General features: G+C 39.3%; 1 protein-coding gene and 1 pseudogene across 1 annotated transcript in view; both read right to left on the bottom strand.

Moving 5' to 3' along the window:
• UGGT1 (UDP-glucose glycoprotein glucosyltransferase 1) overlaps positions 1-21,755 on the bottom strand; it is a 110,408-nt gene that overhangs the window by 18,772 nt on the left and 69,881 nt on the right. Inside the window, 9 exon segments of the mRNA XM_049768899.1 lie at positions 1,289-1,374; positions 2,804-2,962; positions 8,616-8,805; positions 10,973-11,052; positions 12,104-12,206; positions 15,791-15,886; positions 19,344-19,474; positions 20,459-20,590; positions 21,277-21,483. Coding sequence (XP_049624856.1) covers positions 1,289-1,374; positions 2,804-2,962; positions 8,616-8,805; positions 10,973-11,052; positions 12,104-12,206; positions 15,791-15,886; positions 19,344-19,474; positions 20,459-20,590; positions 21,277-21,483 — 1,184 coding nt within the window.
• On the bottom strand, positions 12,646-12,746 carry LOC126002124 (uncharacterized; annotated as a pseudogene).

Consider the following 21,755-nt stretch of genomic DNA (forward strand, 5'->3'; position numbering starts at 1 on the left):
ACCTCCAGGAGAACCATGATGGGTCACAACATGAAATCCTATCAACTATCCTTTTAGACCTCAATATTCTCAAAATAAAAGTTAATCACAAACAGAAATAGGGGAAAACCTCAAGCACTTCAAGGCTGCTAAAAAATAAGTAAAGGATATTTGGAGTTAAAAAGTGAGACACTTGGAACCACTGAGAAACAGAATCTCTGAAGATAAAATAAAATAAAACAAAATAGAGAGACCCACAGCAAGGGAGCAACAAAAAGGACAAAGGTATCAAAACTGGAGATCTGGTTGACAGAACTGAGCTTATGGGGCTGTAACTGGGAGGTTCTCTAGGACACATTCTCTGGAATGGCCACTCTGGTGGTGGGTATGGTGTTAGAACAATGGATGTACAAAAACTATCAATTACAGTAATTATAAACCTGGGGTATATAAACCATATGGTTTTTTAAAATGGTATATAAACCATTTTATAAAAATGGGGGAAAGAATAAAATTATTTAAAATTTTTAAACCCCACAAATAAATTTTTTAAGGAATTTAAATATTCATTACAAAAGGCAGTATATCATTAAACTAACAATTGCTTATAGCAAAATCTTTTTTTTTTTTTTTTTTTTTTTTGGTTTTTTGGGCCACACCCGGTGACGCTCAGGGGGTTACTCCTGGCTATGGCGCTCAGAAGTCACTCCTGGCTTGGGGGACCATATGGGACGCCCGGGGATCGAATCGCGGTCCGTCCTAGGCTAGCGCAGGGCAAGGCAGGCACCTTACCATCTAGCGCCACCATGCCCGGCCCGCTTATAGCAAATCTTAAAGGAGAATACTGACCAGATGCCCCTAGAAGCATGTCCATGGTACCACAAATATGGAAAAGGGAGAACCAACACCACCGTATAATCGGCCATCAGTACAATACTGGTATCTCCATATGCTCAACATTCTCAGTGCCCAAAAAGCATATTCTCTGATAGTAAAAATTCTGGACTGCCCTTCATCTCTTTATTCTTAAAATGATCCAAACTCTCACTGTTTATTCTTTTCATCATAGTGACTGAATGACCTGATTCTACAATAATGTTAGCACAAAGGGATGAGTGAAGAGTGATACATATGACTATCTTTATTATCCTTTATATCCTGGCAATTCTTCTATATTTAATTCCCTGGAAAACCACTGTTACTCAGAAAACGTGTTAGTTTTATTGCCTAGATGCAACAATAGTATTTGATTGGATCTTACTCAAATGGCAAAGAATTTTGAAAATATACCTGTGTCGTTTAATCCTACCTGTAGATTCTATAAATATCTTCAGAACGTCCTTTTCTTAATCTGAGAATCCAAGCTCCTGGATTGGCTTTTAACTGAAAGTAACCCTAGTAAAAGGGAAAAAAATAGACATTTTTTTCATCTATTTATTTTGACTTCTAGGCCACTCCTAGCAATGCTCAGGGCTTACTCCTGTCCTTACACTCAGGAATCACTCCTGGCAGAGCTCAGGTAACTACACAGAATGACAGAGATCAAACCAAAGTTCAGCCATCTACAATGCAAAACTTTACCCCACTTACTAGTCTCTAGTCACATGGTAAAAAAGGTATTTTGATTCTCTCAGTAGCATCAAAATTATGTTTCTAATGATCATTCCCCCCATAAAGTATATGTCACTATATTTTAGAGACTGATTAAAGTAATGCTGAGTACTGTACATGCTAATAATGTATTCTATTACCAGGTCCATAGTTTCCTGTATTTTAAATAAGGTAACAAATAACAAATCAGTGAAACTCTTGTAGAAAATAAAAGAAAATCTACACATTAAAATTATTAGCAAAATATAGGCTAGTTGGGGCCAGAGAGATAGCATGGAGGTAAGGTGTTTGCCTTGCATGCAGAAGGATGGCAGTTTGAATCCTGGCATCCCATATGGTCCCCCGAGCCTGCCAGGAGCTATTTCTGAGCATAGAGCCAGGAGTAACCCCTGAGCGCTGCCGGGTGTGACCCCCTCCAAAAAAATAAAATAAAAATTAAAATTTATATAAATAAAAATTTAAAAAAATATATAGGCTAGTTGGGGCCAGAGCGGTGGGCAAGCGGTAAGGCGTCTGCCTTGCTGGCACTAGCCTAGGACAAACCACAGTTCGATCCTCTGGTATCCCTTATGGTCTTCCAAGCCAGGAGCATTTTTGAGCACATAGCCAGAAGTAACCCCTGAGAGTCACCATGTGTAACCTAAAACCCAACCCCCCCCCCAAAAAAAATATTTTTATATATATATAGGTTAGTTAAGTCAGGAAGCTGTACTGCAATAAGGAATTAGTGGTTATGTATGACCAAGTTATAAAATTCAAAAAACTTTTTAAGAAACCACTCTCAGGTTATAAGCAATACAATTTCAGGGCCTAGATTGTTTAGAGTAAAATGTTCTAGTATATTTTATTTATGTTTGTTTGGTTTGGTTTGGTTTTGTGCCAAACCCAACGGTGCTCAAGGCTTTGCACTTGGAGTCATTCCTGGTGGTACTGGGGGACCATATGGGATGCCAATAATTGAACCTGGGTTGACTGTATACAAGACAAATGTCCTAACCGCTGTGCTATTGATCCAGCCTCTCTAGTATATTTTAAAGTGGCATGAAACTCTTACAGGCCACTATAGACTTACCTGAACTACTGATTTTTATCATAATCAAATTCTGTCAATCCTGAAGTTTACTCTGACATTCAGAATGCTAACAGCTCCATCAAAACTGCAATGTCCAAAGTAACATGCCTCACTCTCACCCTCTGAAATATAACTATTTACCAGGTTGGCCATAACAATGGTGTCCACAATGACAGGATTGGCTGATGTTCCCAGTGTGAACTGCAGGCCTCGTGGAGGCTGGCCTGTGGTGATGTCATAGCAGTGACCTTCTAGTAGCAAGTATTCCAGCTCATATTCAGCAGCCACTATACTGTCCACCTGCAAAATCAACATTACATCACTTGATGATTACTCAACATTAAAAAGAAACAAACTATTGATACATGTAACAGCAAGCCTGGGTGACAATCAAATCCATTATATAAATTGAAAAATAAGAGACACATGGGCCGGAGAGATAGCACAGCAGTAGGGCATTTGCCTTGTATGCAGCTGATCCAGGACAGAAAATGGTTTGAATCATGGCATCCCACTCTGAGCCTGCCAGGAGCGTTATCTGAGTGCAGAGCCAGGAATAACCTCTGAGTGCCCCACCACCCCCACCCTCCCCGCAAAAAAGATGATAGACACAAGGCAGATTAGCAATTGCCTGAGGCAGGGGTAAGAAAGCAATATCTGCAAAGGGATACCAAATAACATTTGCAGGTAATGTAAATGCTCTGTAATTCAATTTGGTGGCTGGATAATTCTGTACAATTTTAAAAATCAAGTGAATTGGGACTAGAAAGATAGTATAGCAGGCTCTAGAGGCTCTTGCCTTACATCTGGCTGATGGGTTCAACCCCTGAGCTTCACCAGGAGTGATTTCACAGTGTGAGTCAGGAGTAAGATCTGCCAGGTATGGCCCCAAAACTCAGACAAAAACTCAGCTAGGTTGAGTGTACAAGAATTACACCTTGGGCCCAGAGAGATAGCACAGCGGCGTTTGCCTTGCAAGCAGCTGATCCAGGACCAAAGGTGGTTGGTTCGAATCCCGGTGTCCCATATGGTCCCCTGTGCCTGCCAGGAGCTATTTCTGAGCAGACAGCCAGGAGGAACCCCTGAGCACCGCCGGGTGTGGCCCAAAAACCAAAAAAAAAAAAAAAAAAAAGTTACACCTTGCCTTGCACAAGGTTAATCACAGTTCAATTCTGGCATGACATGGTATACGAAGCATCACTGAACAGCGCTGGAGATGCAAGTAATATTAGGGCAGGCTGGTTAATCCTTAGGGTAACACAGGTTCCTCACATCCGTGGAGTCTGACATTGACCCATGGACCTAATTGATCAAAAATTGCTAGGAGGTGCCCAGGGCTCCTATGCATTGCTTGGGAGTTTTCCAACCCCCAAAGAGTTTGGAAAATAAACATAGAAAATTTGATCAAGGAAATGACTCCAAAAGTACAAATGAGAGGTAAGACTTTAACCTAGAAACGTAGTTTATTTTCTATGAAAATCATGCAAAAGAAACATGCCAGAAGAATAAATACACCTGGAGAGGATAGTGGATATGTTCCTAAAAGGATTACTCATAGGAGAAAACACTGAAACAATGAGAAACATCAATGAAAATGCAAATTCATCTCAGTAATTAGAATATAGCTTGAAATCTAGTGTTCTAAATGCAAGTGTCCAAATGCACTTAAATAGTTCCATCGTGCCATAAAACCATTCATGTTCAAACCAACTGCCCAAATTATTGCTGATTCCTTGAAGAAAATATTACATAACTATCTAAAAGCAACTTGCCTTTAGCTAAACTAGTTCAGATTAGCTTTATAGCCCTCCCTACTGCTGCTATGTTTCTTGTAGCAGTAGCATATTCAGCAATATGTGATACCAATACTAAATTCCAAAAGTATAAAAACTAAAAGACAGATCTCCACGTGGTCATTAAGTTGTAGGTTGTATAATTTCAGTGAAAAGTAAACTGGAGGAAGACAGAAAAAGAACAGCAAAAGTTTTCAAACTATTAAAGAAATCAGCTCTGCATTTCATTCTGTGCTTCCCTATACTCTTCTCAGTAATTTTTATTTATTCCTTGCAGTTTCCTAGAAAATTTATATTTCTTCAACGAAAGTTATTCCCTAGATAAGACTGTGGTGGTGGCCTAAAGACAAATTCCTAGATGAACAAAATAAAAGTGAGAATCCAGAACTAAACTTTCATATTTAGGTTAACTGATTTTTGACAAAGGTACCAACATAGATCAATGAGAAAAAAGCAGTCTTTTCAACAAACAGCCATCCATGTGCAAAGAAAGCTGGAGTCCTACATCTCACACGACATACAAAAGTTAACACAAAATAAATTAAACACCTATATGTAAAAAAGTTTAAAAAGGTGAAAGTTTTATAAGAAAACAAAAGTAAATCTTTGTCACTTGGGATTAAGCAATTATGCTTTTACAAAAAATAATCACAAACAACAAAATGGTCAAATTAAACTTAATCAAGATAAAAAATACTTGTGTTTTACCGATTTTAAATAAGTGATAGACTGACTGCAACAACAAAAAGGTAAGTCAAAAAACAGGCATAAGATTCAGTACTTTCCAAAAAGTGATATAACACTGGCTTATTATCTATGTAAGAAGTGCTCTCTGACCCCACCTCTTTTTTTCGTTTAGTTGTATTTTGTTTTTATTGGCAGTGCTCAGAGGTTACTCCTGGCTCTTCGTTCAGAAATTGCTCCTGGCAGACTTGGGGGACCATATGCGATATCGGGGATTGAACCTGGGTCCGTCCTGGGTTGGCAGCATGCAAGGCAAATGCTCTACCACTGTGCTATCATTCTGAAACCTCTCCCATCTCTTTCTTTGTTTCCACACCACACTCATCTACCAGTCAATTGTACCCTTTTTCTTTTCTTTTCTTTTTTTTTTTTGGGGGGGGTCCACACCTGGAAGCACTCAGGGGTTACTCCTGGCTCTACGCTCAGAAATCGCTCCTGGCAGGCTCGGGGAACCATATTGGATGCCGGGCTTCGAACTGCCGTCCTTCTATATGCAAGGCAAACACCCTACCTCCGTGCTATCTCTCCAGCCCCAATTGTACCCTTTTTCTATGCCCAACCACTCTGGCCATAGCATTTTTATAGCCTGGCTCCAAAGCTTAGACTTGGATTACTTTTGTCTGTTCCTTTGCTTTGTTTCTTCATATCCCACATGAGAATGGTATTCTGGCCTCTGTCTTTCTCTTCCTGAGATCTATCACTTAGCATAAGACCATTCTCCAACTCCCATCACATGGCTATAAAAGGCAAGACTTCAGACTGGAGAGAGAGTACAAAGGTAACAGTGCTTGCCGAGCATGTGGCTGTGGCCATGACAATGGTAGCATAAAGTGTCCACTCCTAGTACCACAAAAGCCTGTGCACTGCCAGGGGTGGCCCCAAACAACAATTTCATATTTGATTTGAGCAGTCTTCCAGGTCTTTATCTACGCATCAGCTGTTGGGAACGTGAATTGTTTCTGTAACCTGGATACTATAAATAGTACTGCAGTGAACACACATAATTTTTAGAATTCATGTTTTTACATTCTCTAGGTGTATATTTAGGCTCTTGAGAAACCTTGATACCAGTGATCTGTAAGATTGGACCAGTTTACATTCTGATAGACAGGTACAAGATTGCCCTTATTGCTATATCCTCACCAAAAAAATCAGATCATCATTTTCCTGATAGAAGGTCACTTTGAGCATTTCCAGGAGAAGGGATTGGGTCACTCCTGGCTCTGGAATTACAGCCCAATACTCCTGGGCTAGAGGAGAGTGGCGAGGAAAAGGTGAGGCTGCTGGTTAATCAGAAATTACTTCTAGTGGGCTCAGGAGACCCTATGGCACTTCAGGGATCAAACCCCAGGTCAGCCCTGTACAAGTCAAGTGCTCTACATACTGTACTATTGCTCTAGCCCCATCAATAAGCATTTTTTGGTGTGTGATTCTTGGCCATGGAGAAATATAAATGTCTATTCAGCTCTTCTCGTTCTTTGATAGGATTTTTATAAGAGCAAGGAATTTAAATAGTCTTTTTTTGGCCAGAGAAAGTGCTTCAGTGGGAACATGAAGAAGGCCTGAGTTTGATCTCTGATATCAGAGCTAAGCATTTCGGGGCTAGAGCAATAGCATAGGGGTAAGGCATTTGCCTTACACTTGGCTGACCCAGGACAGATCTGGGTTCACTCCTTGGCATCCTATAGGATCCCAAGCCAGGAACGATTTCTGAGCGCATACTCAGGAGTAACCCGTGAGCGTCACCAGATGTGGCCCAAAAACCAATAAAGCAAACAAAAATTTCTCTACAGAAGATAAAAATTTGACAGTAAATACAAGGAAAATGCATACCAGCATTAGAAATGGTCCATTTGGAAAAATTTCCCTCAAGAGATTAAACACAGAATTACCTTCTCATTTAGCAATTCCTCTCCAAAGTATATATACCGAAGGAAAATAAAAGCCCAACTACAAACCTATCACACAGCATTACTCATAATAGTCACAGGGGCCGGAGAGATAGCATGGAGGTAAGGCGTTTGCCTTTCATGCAGGAGGTCATCGGTTTGAATCCCGGCATCCCATATGGTCCCCTGTGCCTGCCAGGAGCAATTTCTGAGCCTGGAGCCAGGAATAACCCCTGAGCACTGCCGGGTGTGACCCAAAAACCAAAAAAAAAAAAAAAAAATTAAGTCACAAAAAGGTATGATTCTATTTAGATAAGTCAGAATAAGTAAATATCTAGAGACAGAAAGTTTAGCAACTAGAAGGCCCAGAGTGAATGGGGAATGCTGCTAATCAGAATGAATTTTTATTTTAAATTTCAAAAACAAATGACAACACTTTTTTGTTTTGGGGCCACACCAGGCAACTTTCTGGTGTTACTCCTGCCTATGCACTCAGAAATCGCTCCTGCTCGGGGAACCATATGGGACACCGGGGATCGAACCAAGGTCTGTCCTGGATTGGCTGCATGAAAGGCAAATGTTCTACTGCTGCACTATAGCTCCGGCCCCAGAATAAAATTTTTTTAAGAAATGATGAACATTCCAAAAATTAGATAATGATGATGAATAACTGTGAACGTATTCAAACTCTTGAACTATACAATTTAAAACATAGTAATGGAATTAAAAATAGTCAATGATAACGTATCATGAGAATCAACATGAAGAACTGAGTTTGCCAAAGGGGGGGGGCGCGCACGCACGATGATGAAGGGAGAGGAACAGCGACATTTGTGGTGGGGTGTTGGCACCATGATGTGGCTGTGTGGTATTGAAATATTGCATGCCTGAAAAACTGCTGTTGATATTATTATAAATCATGGTGCCAAAATAAAAACTGGAAGGAAAAAACCTGCATATTTTAAAAGGGCAAGTTTTAAGATATATGTATTAGATTTTAAGCAGTAATTTTTTTCAGATACATAAACCTGAACAGTGACACCTTGGGTCTACCTATTTTGTGATCCAGTCTGTTCATTAAAACTATAACTACTTTGGGGGGGGGGGGGGGGTCAAGGGGGTGTTCACCACACCTGACAGTGCTCAAGGCTTATTCCTGGCTCTGTGTACAAGGATGGCTCCTGGCAAGGCTCAGGGAGCCCTATGGGATGCTGGGATTGAACCCAGGTCAGTAGTGTACAAGACAGCACCCCAGTCTGATCTACCATACTACTGCTCTGGCCTTCTATTCTGGTTTGGTTCTGGGTATGGCCCCAAATTAAACAAATAAAAATTCAAGAAGAGAAAGAGCAAGAGAGGGGAGGAGAGGGGAGGGGAAAGGGAAAAAGATGTTGTGAAAGGTCAGTAAGTCCTCATGGGCCTGTGCAAGGCAAGAGACCTAACTTCTGTATTCTCTCTCTGACCCCAACAACTACATCTGAAACAGGTTTGTACAAATGACCATAAACTTAGAAGCAGTATTCTTACCTCTTCTAAATAAATATTATCAAGATCATATGGCGTCCTGACAGACTCTACCATCCAACTTTCAGGGGTGTTCAAATTCAGGGTGAACAGTGGAGTCTGAGGCATATCCAAAAACTTGGCTATTGGTCCTTTAGCAAAGCTATTCTCCGAAGTAAATGAAATCTCCGGTTCCAAGACATAGCGGTAAAAGCTGAATTAAAAGGAAAAATTAACGTTAGTTTGTTGGTATTATTGTCTTTTTTAATTCAATCATAACCCTTGGCTTCTCAAGCAGCCATAAAAGCAAAAATCTTCCTTCCAAACTAAGGAAGCCTTTTTGTCATAATTTTACCTCCGAGGATGACAGATGCAAGACATATAAGCAAGACTGAAAGGGGAGCCATTCCCTCTGCACTACTGCGGTACTGAAAGCATTTTCTTGAGTACCTGCCTCAGTATAAACAGAAAACTCATTTTTATTTTGAAATCAAAGTCCTAAACTAGTGAATGGGCTGTTAAAGAAGTTTTGAATATAGCGCATTTTGAAAAGTTTGCATATTTTTCCTATTCAAGGACCATTGTGGAGTCTATAAAGGTTTTGGTTTACACTGAATCTAATCTATGAACATATTAACCAGTGGATTAGGAGTTCTCTACAGCCCAAGCATATGCTTAATTACTATTAAATGCTTTCTATGTCCTATGTCCTATTTTTTTCCAGAAATGACTATTCCAAAACTCAAGTTGCAGCATACAGTTATGCTTGTCTTCCCTTTTCAAAATATATTGAGCAAGCTTCTTCTTACATTTTTATTACAACTTAAAATGACTGTTCTTTTTATCTTGTTTTGTTTTCAGATCATACCCACTGGTGTTCAGGAATTATACCTGGCTTTGTACCCAGAAATTGATACATACTGGGGGACCATACTAGATGGCAGGGATCAAACCCAGGTCAGTTAAATGCAAGGCAAGAGTACGTGGGCCCTGGTTCTTCTTTTAACATGAAAAAGAAAATAAGGGCTGAAGCAATAGCACAATGGGTAGGATATTTTTGCTTTGCATACAGCCAACCCAGCACCCTATATGGTCCCCTGAGCCTACTAGGAGTGATTTTTGAAAGCAGAGCCAGCAGTAACCCCTGAATGCCTCTGGGTATGGCCCAGAAATCCAAAAAAATGATAATAAGATGGAAAAAAATAGAAGCATACTTCTTTCTACAACACATCACTTCATAAGTGAGTATATTTAAGAGCAGTATTGGGCCAGAGCGATAGAACAGCTGTCTTGGGTCCCCCGAACCTGCCAAGAGCAATTTCTAAGTGCAGAGCCAGGAATAACCCCTGAGCACCACCAGGTATGGTCAAATGTTTAGAAAATAAATAAATAAACAAACAAACAAATAAGAGCAGTGTTGATTCAAATTTTTTTCTTTTTCTTTTTCTTTTTTTTTGTGAGGGGAGCTACACCTGGGAGCTCTCCCGGGTTACTCCTGGCTCTTTGTTCAGAAATCATTCCTGTCAGGCTCAGGAGAACATATGGGATGCTGGGGATGGAAGCCTGATTGGCCATGTGCAAGGCAAATATGCCTTACCCACTAGAGCCCAGGCCCCAAAAGTTTAAGAATTTTAAAGACAGGTCTAAGGCTTGTCACACTACTCTGCTCTCAGTAGAGCTGAGTTTCATCCTCACACTGCATGGTCCCCCAAACTCTGTAGGAAGGGCTTCCGAGCACTGAGCTTGGAGCACTGAGTTTTGGAGTAACCCCTGAGTACCACAAGGTGTGGAGCTCAAACAAAAGGGTTGGGGATTTAGCTCAACAATAAAATTCTTGTCTGCATGTGCTAAGGTTCAAACCCACCATAAAACAAAACAATATAAAACTCAAGAATTTCAAATGATTCTAACCACCCACCCTTCCCCACTCACAGAGGGAGGGAGGGAGGGAGGGAAAATAAAGAAATGCAGGCAGGGGGTCAGAGAGATAGCATGGAGGTAGGGCATTTGCCTTTCATGCAGAAGGATGATGGTTCGAATCCCAGCATCCCATATGGTCCCCCGAGTCTACCAGGAGCAATTTCTGAGCATAGAGCCAGGAGTGACCCCTGAGTGCTGTCGGGTGGGAGCCAAAAACCAAAAAAAAAAAAAAAAAAAAAAATGCAGGCAGGCACAAATGCAAAGTACTTTCGGTTTATGCAACTTATATGCTTACTAGCCACACATAAACTTTCAGAATGTCTGACTAGAACTGATATTTAGCAAATTTAAGCATCCAATAAATGATTGTTTCAAACATGACATTTAAATATAAACTCATTTTGGTCCTTAACATTCATTATGAGCTTTCAGATTTGGAATTTGAAAGGGCTTGTTTTTACCTTTTTAAAGGCATGTCAGAAAGTTTAGATTGGCAGTTCATAAATACTCTTAGATTCATGTTGACCAGCTGGCTTAAAACCTAAAAAAGAAAATCAGATGACACAATGCAATTATTTCCTAATAAACAGGCTGACATTCCAGACAACACATTTTTCATTAGAATTGAATTGCTTGACACTCTCCCTTTTTTTTTTTTGTTTTGTTTTGGCTTTTGGTTTTCACTTTTTGGGCCACATCTGGCAGCCACTCAGAAATCGCTCCTGGCAAGCTCAGGGAACCATATTGGGATGCCATGGATCAAATCTGGGTCTATCACAAGTCAACTGCATGCAAACCATATACCCTACCACTGTGCTATTCAGCCCCGAGAAGAGTATCTCTTATATTTCAAGAAAATATACAAAAATAGTCAATGCCCAAAAGTATTCATTGGGAAAACTTCTGTAATAATTCTTTTGCACAAAGTACATTACGAACATACCACTTGGCCAGAATGAGAAAGACCAGTGGGTAACTACACAAGAAGAACTAAAGCCCACCAGTGCAAACTATATGCTGTCTATCATATGAAATACATATGTATGTACAAGTTACCTTAATGATGACCTTATTATTCTCTAATAAAACTTCACCTAAAAAATGCTGGCTGAGAAAAATTATTGAGGCAACTGAGATTTTTGTCACAGCCATTTTAAATTTTGTTAAAATTAGAATGTTCTATAAACATATAAGGAGCATGTTACTTTTATCAGTTATTTATATAAATATAAGGAGCATGTTACTATTACCAAGTTATTTATATAAGTAAGGAAAATGATAAAGCAGAACTCTTCATCTTTGAAAGTCAAACTATGCTATAAATCTATTTAATTCTCGGCTAATGACCTAAATAAAAAAGGAGAGTGTCTCTTTAGTTACATGAAGGAGCCAGTAAACTTGTACCAGTTTTCTAAGGTCACAAAGTTGTTTTCAGAACTGTAAAAACTTGATGAAATCAGTTGCTCTGCCCAAGATAGCCACCACCATTTTCCAGCACCACTTGAAGACAATTAGGGAAACACTGCTCTCATGATTACCAGGAACGGATCAATTCCATGCTTTATGGGAACTGCATGTGCAGCTAAACATACCAAGAGCAACGGGGCAAGTCTTTGTGCTTCTCTGGTGACAGGGTCAACAACCGCCACAACATCGAAGTACGTCTCCCCTTCCTTTGGCTTCTGTGTAATTGCACTACAGAGATCAAGAAGATAGAATGTCAATCTGAAGATAGGAAACACAGTTCATTTGTTTTTATCCATTTTGGGGGGGTCCAACATAAGATACTGATGCTCTACATTTAAAAATTTTTTTTTTAGTTTTTCTTTTCTATTTTCTATTTTTTCCATAACTTTGCTTTCCTTTATCTTGAAACAAATGTAGTATGATTGATTATGTCAGCTATGTGATACATTTTCTTCAAATTGAAAAAAATTAAAAATGAATCTTCCAATCAAGAATAAACTAGGTGCTAGTGTGGTTTTATCTATTCAAAGTTTAGAAAAGCCTATACAAACACAGCTTTCTTCAAAGTAAGAGGTAAATGTAGAGAGAAAACTGAGCATGAAATTGCAACCATTCAAAAACTGCTAAGAACTTCTGGTGTTAGTTTTTTGGGTTTTTTTGTTTTTTTTTAAATATGGAACGCTTCACGAATGTGTGTCATCCTTGTGCAGGGGCCATGCTAATCTTCTCTGTATCGTTCCAATTTTAGTATATGTGCTGCCAAAGCGAGTCTTTGACACATAGTTTTTGACAGTACAGACTATTACGACAATTATTGTTTTTTCGGCAAAAGGTGTGGGGAAAGGAGACATAATCTGAGTTTTCATTATTTGATGTATTTAAGGATCAAATTTAGGGCCTCAAATGCATGCAAGGCAAATGCTCCCTAGTCCCAGAAGTAGTTCTTATATAAAAGGAAAATGTGGGGCATGAAGATAGTATAGCAGTAGGCCTTGCACATGAGCAATACAGGTTCAATCCTCAGCATCCCATATGATCTCCTGAGCACCATCAGGAGTTATTACTGAGTGCAGAGCCTGGAGTAAACCCTAAGTACCACCATATATGGCCCAAAAACAAGAATAAGCTATGGGGGCCGGAGAGATAGTATGGAGGTAAGGCGTTTGCCTTTCATGCAGGAGGTCATCGGTTCGAATCCCGGCGTCCCATATGGTCCCCCTTGCCTGCCAGGAGCAATTTCTGAGCATGGAGCCAGGAATAACCCCTGAGCACCACCGGGTGTGATCCAAAAACCACCAAAAAAAAAAAAAAAGAATAAGCTATGTACTCATGGTCAGAATAGGCTTAAGTCTCAATTGGGGGTTCTTCTAAAGACAAAGTTGAAGTGATTATTTTTTCCTAATCATGAAGAAACCACCAAGAATGTGTGATCCTCCAGAAGACAAATGGCCTGGACTCCTAAAAAAAATCAACATCTGGGCAGGGCAGAATAAAGTGTTCCAGTATATACTTTGCATGCTAGAACCCTGAATTTGATTCCTGGCACTAATAGGAACAATCTCTAAGCACGAAGTTGCCAGACACCCAGAGTGTGGTCCTATAATCAAAACATATAAAATTAAAAATAAAAAGTAAATCAATATCTCCTCCACCCAATATTTCAAAGCAAGGAAATCTTCTAGATTAAAGGAGACTAAAAAAAAAAATATAATGTGTGGTCTGCACCAAAATAAAGCAGCTGTGAGGGGGAACTGAAAATTTTTAGCATGGACGGTGTCTTATTTAGCATTACCAGATCAAGGTAAAATTTCTAAGGGGAGCATAACAGTGCTATGGATAAATTCTTATACTGAAGAATTCAGATACGATGGATGTCTCAGGATATCAAAAACAACTTTCAAATAGCTGAGAAAAATGAGTGCAAAAATGTAACTAGGTAAACATATGTAACGCATATGTTAATATACACATATACCTGGATGACAGATAAAAGTTAATGACTTGTGAATCTAGGTTAAAGATATTTCAGATTCACTGTATTAGTCTAACTAGTCATCTCTAACTTTGAAACTCAAAAAACCTAGAAAACAAATGACAAGGACTTTCTCATAACGCTAAATGTATTATTTTATTGAAACATTTTTTTTAAAAATGAAGACAAGTGGCCAAAACCACACCCACAAATGCAGTGACCATTTCTGCATTTTTTTCAGCTCCATAGTCTCACTCTAATCGCAAAAGAGTTATAAACCAAGTCGTGAAAAAGCAATGGGTACATGAGCCATGCAGCTGAAGACGGCAGTCTCGGGAGGAGAAAGGTGAACCAGCTCCCTGCTCTGCAGAAACCACACCAACTGCATCCATCACCCAATACTGCCACTCTGACAATGGCCTGGCTTCACCACTCATCTGTGGTTCTGCTCTCTACTGACAAACCAAGCTGATCAAAACTCCAGGTATGCCAGTATTAGGGCTAACATCAGCAGGACTTTTCTGGAGTGAATGTGGGCACCCTTCCTCCCTCCCTCGCCATCTCTTACTTGCAAAAGGTCTGCCAGCCAAAAATATACCCCACAAAAGCCCCAGAATCAGCCACAGTGCTTGAAATTCTGGACAAGTACAATTTTTTAAATACTATCATTCCCCACCCCCACCAAAAAAAGCCTAACTATGAACATCCTTGTAATTATGGTGCTTAAATAAAGATTTACATTAAAAAAATACTATCATCACCATAGGAACAGACCACTTTAGACATCAATGTGTATCTGAAGTCACCTAAAGTTCATAAACAAAAGAAGTAACAGAATGATCAACTCGCAACAAGAGCTTACTAAACCTCTGACAATACATACTTAGCGACTTCATTGTGAGATACAATAATTTTTAAATTTTTTCTTGTTGCTGTACTTTTCCCTTCCTACCTTCCATCCTTTCCTTTTTTCTATTTTAATAATTCTGCTCTCACTATCTAGAAATATATATATTATAAATAATGTTAAATAAAATAATAACAAAGAAATAAGTGATAATAACCAATTATGTCAACTATGTGGTACATAATCTTTATATAAAACAATTTATATACTAAATTTCTTTTGTTGTTATTTTGGGGCCACACCCGGTGACATTCAGGGATTACTCCTGTCTATGCACTCAGAAATCGCTCCTGGCTTGGGGAACCATATGGGACGCCGAGGAATCAAACCGCAGTGCATCCTAGGTTAGTGCACCCTACTGCTTGTACCACCACTCCAGCTTCTAAAATTTCTATATTTTTTTTAATTGAAGGCAAGTGCCTATCATTTTTTATTCCAGAGTATCAGAAAATTACAAATGCTTCGCTTCATTATATGTCTATTTTCTTTTTTTTTTTTTTTTTTTGGTTTTTGGGCCACACCCGTTTGACGCTCAGGGGTTACTCCTGGCTATGTGCTCAGAAATCGCCCCTGGCTTGGGTGGACCATATGGGACGCCGGGGGATCGAACCGAGGTCCTTCCTTGGCTAGCGCTTGCAAGGCAGACACCTTACCTCCAGCGCCACCTACCCGGCCCCATATGTCTATTTTCTAAAAGGTACATTCAGAGCTTTTAAGGATAGACAGAAATGAGTGTTAACTTTTGCACTACTGACAACTGTATTATTATTATGAGTTTTACAGGTAACTATATATGACAACTACCTACTAAAATTTTCATTCCTGGAAGTGTTTACATGCATACTTTACATGCAAAAATAACAGAGCTAAGTAAACTGAAACTTAAGAGAGTGATATTTAAAAAGATGAACAAATTCAACATTAATTCCATACCTGTGCCTGCCTTCAAAAAACTGGTACTCGATTCTTGCATCTCCTTTTGGCTGGGCTGACAAAAGAGCATCCACCTTCATAAGCAAGTCACTTGCCCTGAAAATAGCATTGGTGAAATTTTAGATTTCAATTATTGCTGAATATGAATGATATAAACAGTTTAAGAACTAATACCGATAAAAGCAAGGGTCTGTGGAAGGTGAGGGGCTTTTTTTCTGGGGCCTATTCTTAGGTCTTTTGGCTTCAGCCTCTTCACGGAATAAAGAGCTGTTTTCTTCAGAAAAAAAAAAAAAAAAGAACTAATACCACAGCATCTTAAAGAAAGCACAACAGTTTTATAATAGAATGAGTACAGCTACTGACTGAGTTGTGTGTATGTTTTGTTTTATTTTGTTTATAGGCAACAGCTGGCAATACTCAGGGATTACTCCTGCCTTTGCACTCAGCAATCACTCCTGGTGGACCATTTGGGATGCCAGGAATTGAACCTGGCTCAGCTGCGTGCAAGGTATGTGTACTTATCTGCTGTACTATTGCTATATCCCCCAACTACTAGCTATGTAACTGGTTAATTTTAAAAATACACTGAAATGGCTGACTTTTCCATCATGAAATGAAGAGAGCCACTACTTTAGACATAGCTCATAAATACTACACTGGTATTCATAACCTACAAAGCAAAGGAAATCATTGAAGGAGGCAATTATTTGCACTTTCCTTCACCTTCTTTTAAGTAATATTATTGGTCTTCATAATTACTAGAATAATAATTCATTAGACACTCAGAAAAATAAAGAGAAAACTAAGATACAATAATTAAAAAATAAGCATTAATAAAATTTTGGTTCACTAAAAATATTTAAGTAAATAAAAAAAAGAAAAAAATTTAAAAATAAAGATTTTTAAAAACCGAGGCCAGAGAGATAGCATGAAGGTAGGGCATTTGCCTTGCATGCAGAAGAATGGTGGTTCCAATTCCGGCATCCCATATGGTCCCCTGAGCCTGCCAGGAGCGATTTCTGAATGTAGAGCCAGGAGTAACCACTGAGCGCTGCTGGGTGTGACCCAAAAACCAAAACAAAAAATAAAAATAAAAACAAAAACAAAAACAAAAAAGATTTTTAAAAACCAAAGAAAAAGAAGTGAAGGAAGGAAGGAAGGAAGGAAGGAAGGAAGGAAGGAAGGAAGGAAGGAAGGAAGGAAGGAAGGAAGGAAGGGAGGGAGGGAGGGAGGGAGGGAGGGAGGGAGGGAGGGAGGGAGGGAGGGAGGGAGGGAGGGAGGGAGGGAGGGCGGGAGGGAGGGAGGGAGGGAGGAGGGAGGGAGGGAAGGAGGGAGGGAGGGAAGGAGGGAGAGAATGAAAGAGAGAAAGAAAGAGAGAGAAAGAGAGAGAGAGAAAGAGAGAGGGGGGGGTCTACCATAGAAAAAGGCTGAAGTGGGGAGGGGCTAACAGGAGAATAACTGGGGAAATTGTTGGTGGGAAATGAATGCTGGTAAAGGGAAAGGTGCTGGACCATTGTACGATCAAAACTCAACTATCAAAAACTTAATTGTATCTCACAGTAATTTAATTTAAATTTTTATGTTAAAAAAATACTGTGGTGAACAACTTAGAAAAGTGATTCTGCTTTTTCTTCTTTTCCAAAGTGGCCTTATTTTTTTTTTTTCAAAGTGGCCTTTTAACCAATGAAGAACTGAATCCAAATCATGAGAATGTTCTAACATGTTATGCCAAGGACTACATTCTAAACATTTTAAACTGGCTATTAATGTGAAGTAAAATAAATATAACTAAAATCAAAACTACACATTTTTGTCACTGAGCCATAAAACTAAATTGAATTACTGCTTTGGTTTTAATTTCTCAGTACTAACTCTAAATACATATAATTACTTCAAGCCATGGTACCAATGTGGTCACAGGACACTTGGTTATGTGGTCTAGGATAAGGTGGAAAACATGAAATTCCATGGAGAGTAAGTGGCACCATAATCTGAATCACAGCTGAACGTCAGGACAAATACTCAGAACAGTTGTGTGGTAACAGGTATGGATTATGAATGAAAGGCAGGGGTGTCAAAGAGGCAACATCAAAGTGGAGCATATTTGGCACTAATGCAAATCCTCAGCAGAAAGTCTAGAAAACTGGTAATACTAAGAACCATTAACAGTTTTAGCATTAGTGTTCAATTGGTTTCAATGCCTACCTTCCCCTCTAATTTCTCCTTGGGCAGAGTCAAAGCCACAAAGTAAATGCAAGAATTTTTATGTGGTCTTGCAATAACCAGGGCAAGGAGCCTTTCCCTAAACCCTCCTATAGAGAAAGAGTTGTGCCAGTGCATGCCATATGCATCTGTGCCCAGGACAGGATGAATTCAAGTCTCATAGGCATATGACTATCTAGGTATTTGATCCAAGCACCACCTACAAAGCAGGTGCATGGATTAATTTTTTTGTTTGTTTCTTTGGGCCACACCCAGTGACGCTCAGGGGTTACTCCTGGCTATGCGCTCAGAAATCGCTCCTGGCTTGCGGGACCGTATGGGACGCCAGGGGATCAAACGGTGGTCTGTTCTAGGCTAGCACACGCAAGGCAGACGCCTTACTGCTTTGTACCACCACTCCAGCCCAGGATTAAATTATTTTCTTCCATCATGAGTGGCACATGTTAAAATATATTAATAATAATAGCGAGAATTAAAATAAAAAGTCGTCAATAACTAACTGAACCTTTGGAGTTTTCTACTACTGGTAAAAAAAAAAAAATGAAAAGATGAAACAACATTTGCCTTGCCTTTCCCAAACAAAACAAAACTGAAGGATAACCAAACACATAAGATGGGAAAGAATAATTTCACACAAACATTTTTTTTTTGTTTTTTTTTTGTTTTGTTTTTTGGGCCACACCCAGCGGTGCTCAGGGGTTACCCCTGGCTGTCTGCTCAGAAATAGCTCCTGGCAGGCACGGGGGATCATATGGGACACCGGGATTCGAACCAACCACCTTTGGTCCTGGATTGGCTGCTTGCAAGGCAAACGCCGCTGTGCTATCTCTTCAGGCCCCACATAAACTTTTTTTTTTTTTTTTTTTTTTGGTTTTTGGGCCACACCCGGCGGTGCTCAGGGGTTACTCCTGGCTGTCTGCTCAGAAATAGCTCCTGGCAGGCACGGGGACCATATGAGACACCGGGATTCGAACCAACAACCTTTGGTCCTGGATCGGCTGCTTGCAAGGCAAACGCAGCTGTGCTATCTCTCCGGGCCCCCACATAAACATTTTAAGGTAAACGAGTCACTCCTTGACTTTTATACCTTTCAAATATTCCACAAAAATAATTCTAAAATAAAAATGTGAAGAACTACTTCCGTTCTTTAAACAACTGGCTACAAAACAGATTAATTTACTTCAATAAAAGAATAAGTGTCTGGATTGAGGCGCATTCTAATATTTTTGAAGTCAGAATAAAAGATAGCGAGATAGGTGGCATGAGGAAAGCTCCATCGATAGAGTCCTATGATATGTATAAGTTAACTGCTTTGACTGGCAAAACTTACACATCTTCTTCTACTCGAAGCTGCTGAATATGAGATTTTATTTTCTGTCCCGAGGTTTTTAAGATGATATTTTCCAGGAGGTGGAAATCATCTTGATTAAAGAGTTCACTATCCTCCAGCGGACCAATGACCTGGAAGAGCAGCACATAACCCAAACTCAGTGCTATTCGGACTCACCAGTAGACTCAGGAGCCTCTGCGCCCCTCAGGCTACCTTAAAAACCTGAAGCACTTTATAGGCCTGCGATAATCAGTGAGAAAGAAAGTGTAAGTAGAAATGAAGTCTGAAGCTTACCACAAAGAGCAGTGAGCTCAGGTAGAGAAACAACTACACTGACAACTATTATGGCAATGGTAGTGAGTGAGAGAAATAGAATGCTTGCCTTGAATACAGGCAGGAAGTAGGGGAGAAGGGAGTTGGGGGGCATTGGTGGTGGGAATGTTGCACTGGTGAAGGGGGAATGTTCTTTTTTATAACTAAAACCCAACTACAAACATGTTTGTAATCATGGTGCTTAAATAAAGATATTAAAAAAATAAAATCTGAAGACAGTTCTTTACATGCCAATCCCTTAACCTACACAGTGTAGACTTGTGTATGTCGTGGTATTTTTATGACAAAAAATAACATAAACTAGCAAGATAGTTTTCATTAGTTCTCCTTGAATATAAATAACACAGCCAATACAGTGATAGATCCAAGGTTTTAGCCTAAGCACTAGGAACTGAAAATGTGGAATGAACAACAGTCTCAGTTCAGTGGCCGTAGATATTGAAAGATCCAATTAAATCAATGAAACTCAAGAAATCATAAAATACAGCCCCCCTAGCAGGTGTGAACTTTATGGTTCCAAGGCCTTACACATTTGGTTCTGAGAGTCAATACCATTCATATTGTCAGAAACAGCAAAGAGGTTTCTACACAGGCCATTTGTCAAAATGAGATTTCCTTTAAAATAAAGGAACAGAAATGATCATCAGCACTGCATAACTCCTAATCACCTGTGGAGAGAGTGCTTCTGGTGGAGGAGTTATACTAGCTTCAAAGCAGAATGCTGTCAAGACTGCTCACTGAACTAATTTGAAGCCAAGCTTGTCTCAGGACAAAATCCTCACCCGTCCATTGCTGATCACTGCCCTCTGTCCCTTCTTCAACTTCAGAACATCCCTGCAGTACATGGCATGAGACAAAATGAAATCCATTTTGGTAGACTCAAAGACCTCTTTAAAAAGACTGAAATCCATGCCCTAGGAAAAGTAATTGTTATTAAGGAAAGCGATTGTTATTAAATTAGCCACATATAAGCATGATGAATAAATCATAAAGTGTTCTTTAAGGGGGAATAACTGGTAGTAATATAATATCTCAAATTTTCACTCCCCATTCCCTCCCTCCCTTTTAACAAATAATGCTTACTTGTTTTTCCCTATCTTTTGATCTCACATATTCAATTGTCAGACTATCTGCATAATAATTATATTCTGCATTTTTAATTTGGGGTTAATTCCAATAAGTCTTTATAATAACAAAAACATCAACTATTCTCATCATTTTTCAGGAATTGCAAAACCTACAAAAAGCTTAAAAAGTAAGTTACATTTAAAAGCATAAATATGCGTTTATATAGTTTTCATCAAGAATTATGATAACTATAATTGGCTTACACTCCAATTTTTTTGCTCTGTAAACATAATATAGTATCCATCTTTAAAAACTAAACAGATGTATGCTTCAAAGATATTACTGTTATCACATACACACTGAAACTTTCTAAGTTGAAAAGTAATAAAGGGAATGTAGCAAGAATTGTTATTTCTTGGAGCCTTCCAGACTCTGAAAAAGTCTTTTGAGACCCAGAAATAAAATCAGGAATCCTGAACAAGACCCATCAACCCTTGGGAATGAAGTAATAGCTCAAGGTGAGCACACTTACCCCAACAGAAAACTCCTTGATATCAGCTCCTGCACCCAGAGCCTCTGCAGTCTCCTCCTTGGCCATTTTCGTGATGAAATTCTTGGCCGAGTTGGAGTTCTGTGTTTGAAGAGCTGCCCATATGGCCCTGGAGATCTGAGTGTTCTCGTAATTTAAATCTTCGCTAGGATTATTGATCATGGCTATTCGAACATTGTTACTGGATTTCTATTTGCAAAAGGGGAAAATTAAAAAAGCTTTATAGCAATTGTCTTGAATTTCAAAAGCAGTATTAACATCAGTGATTTTCTGTAAATGATAAAAAAAAATTCTCTAATAGTCTTCCAAAGTTCTCCTCTGTGTACAAAATAAAATTTAAATTCAAAAACCAGGCATTCATACTCTCTTAAGACTTGAACCTGGGGCCTGGAGAGAGCACAGCGGCGTTTGCCTTGCAAGCAGCCGATCCAGGACCAAAGGTGGTTGGTTCGAATCCCGGT

The sequence above is a fragment of the Suncus etruscus genome, chromosome 2, assembly GCF_024139225.1.
Source record: "Suncus etruscus isolate mSunEtr1 chromosome 2, mSunEtr1.pri.cur, whole genome shotgun sequence".
NCBI lineage: Eukaryota > Metazoa > Chordata > Mammalia > Eulipotyphla > Soricidae > Suncus > Suncus etruscus.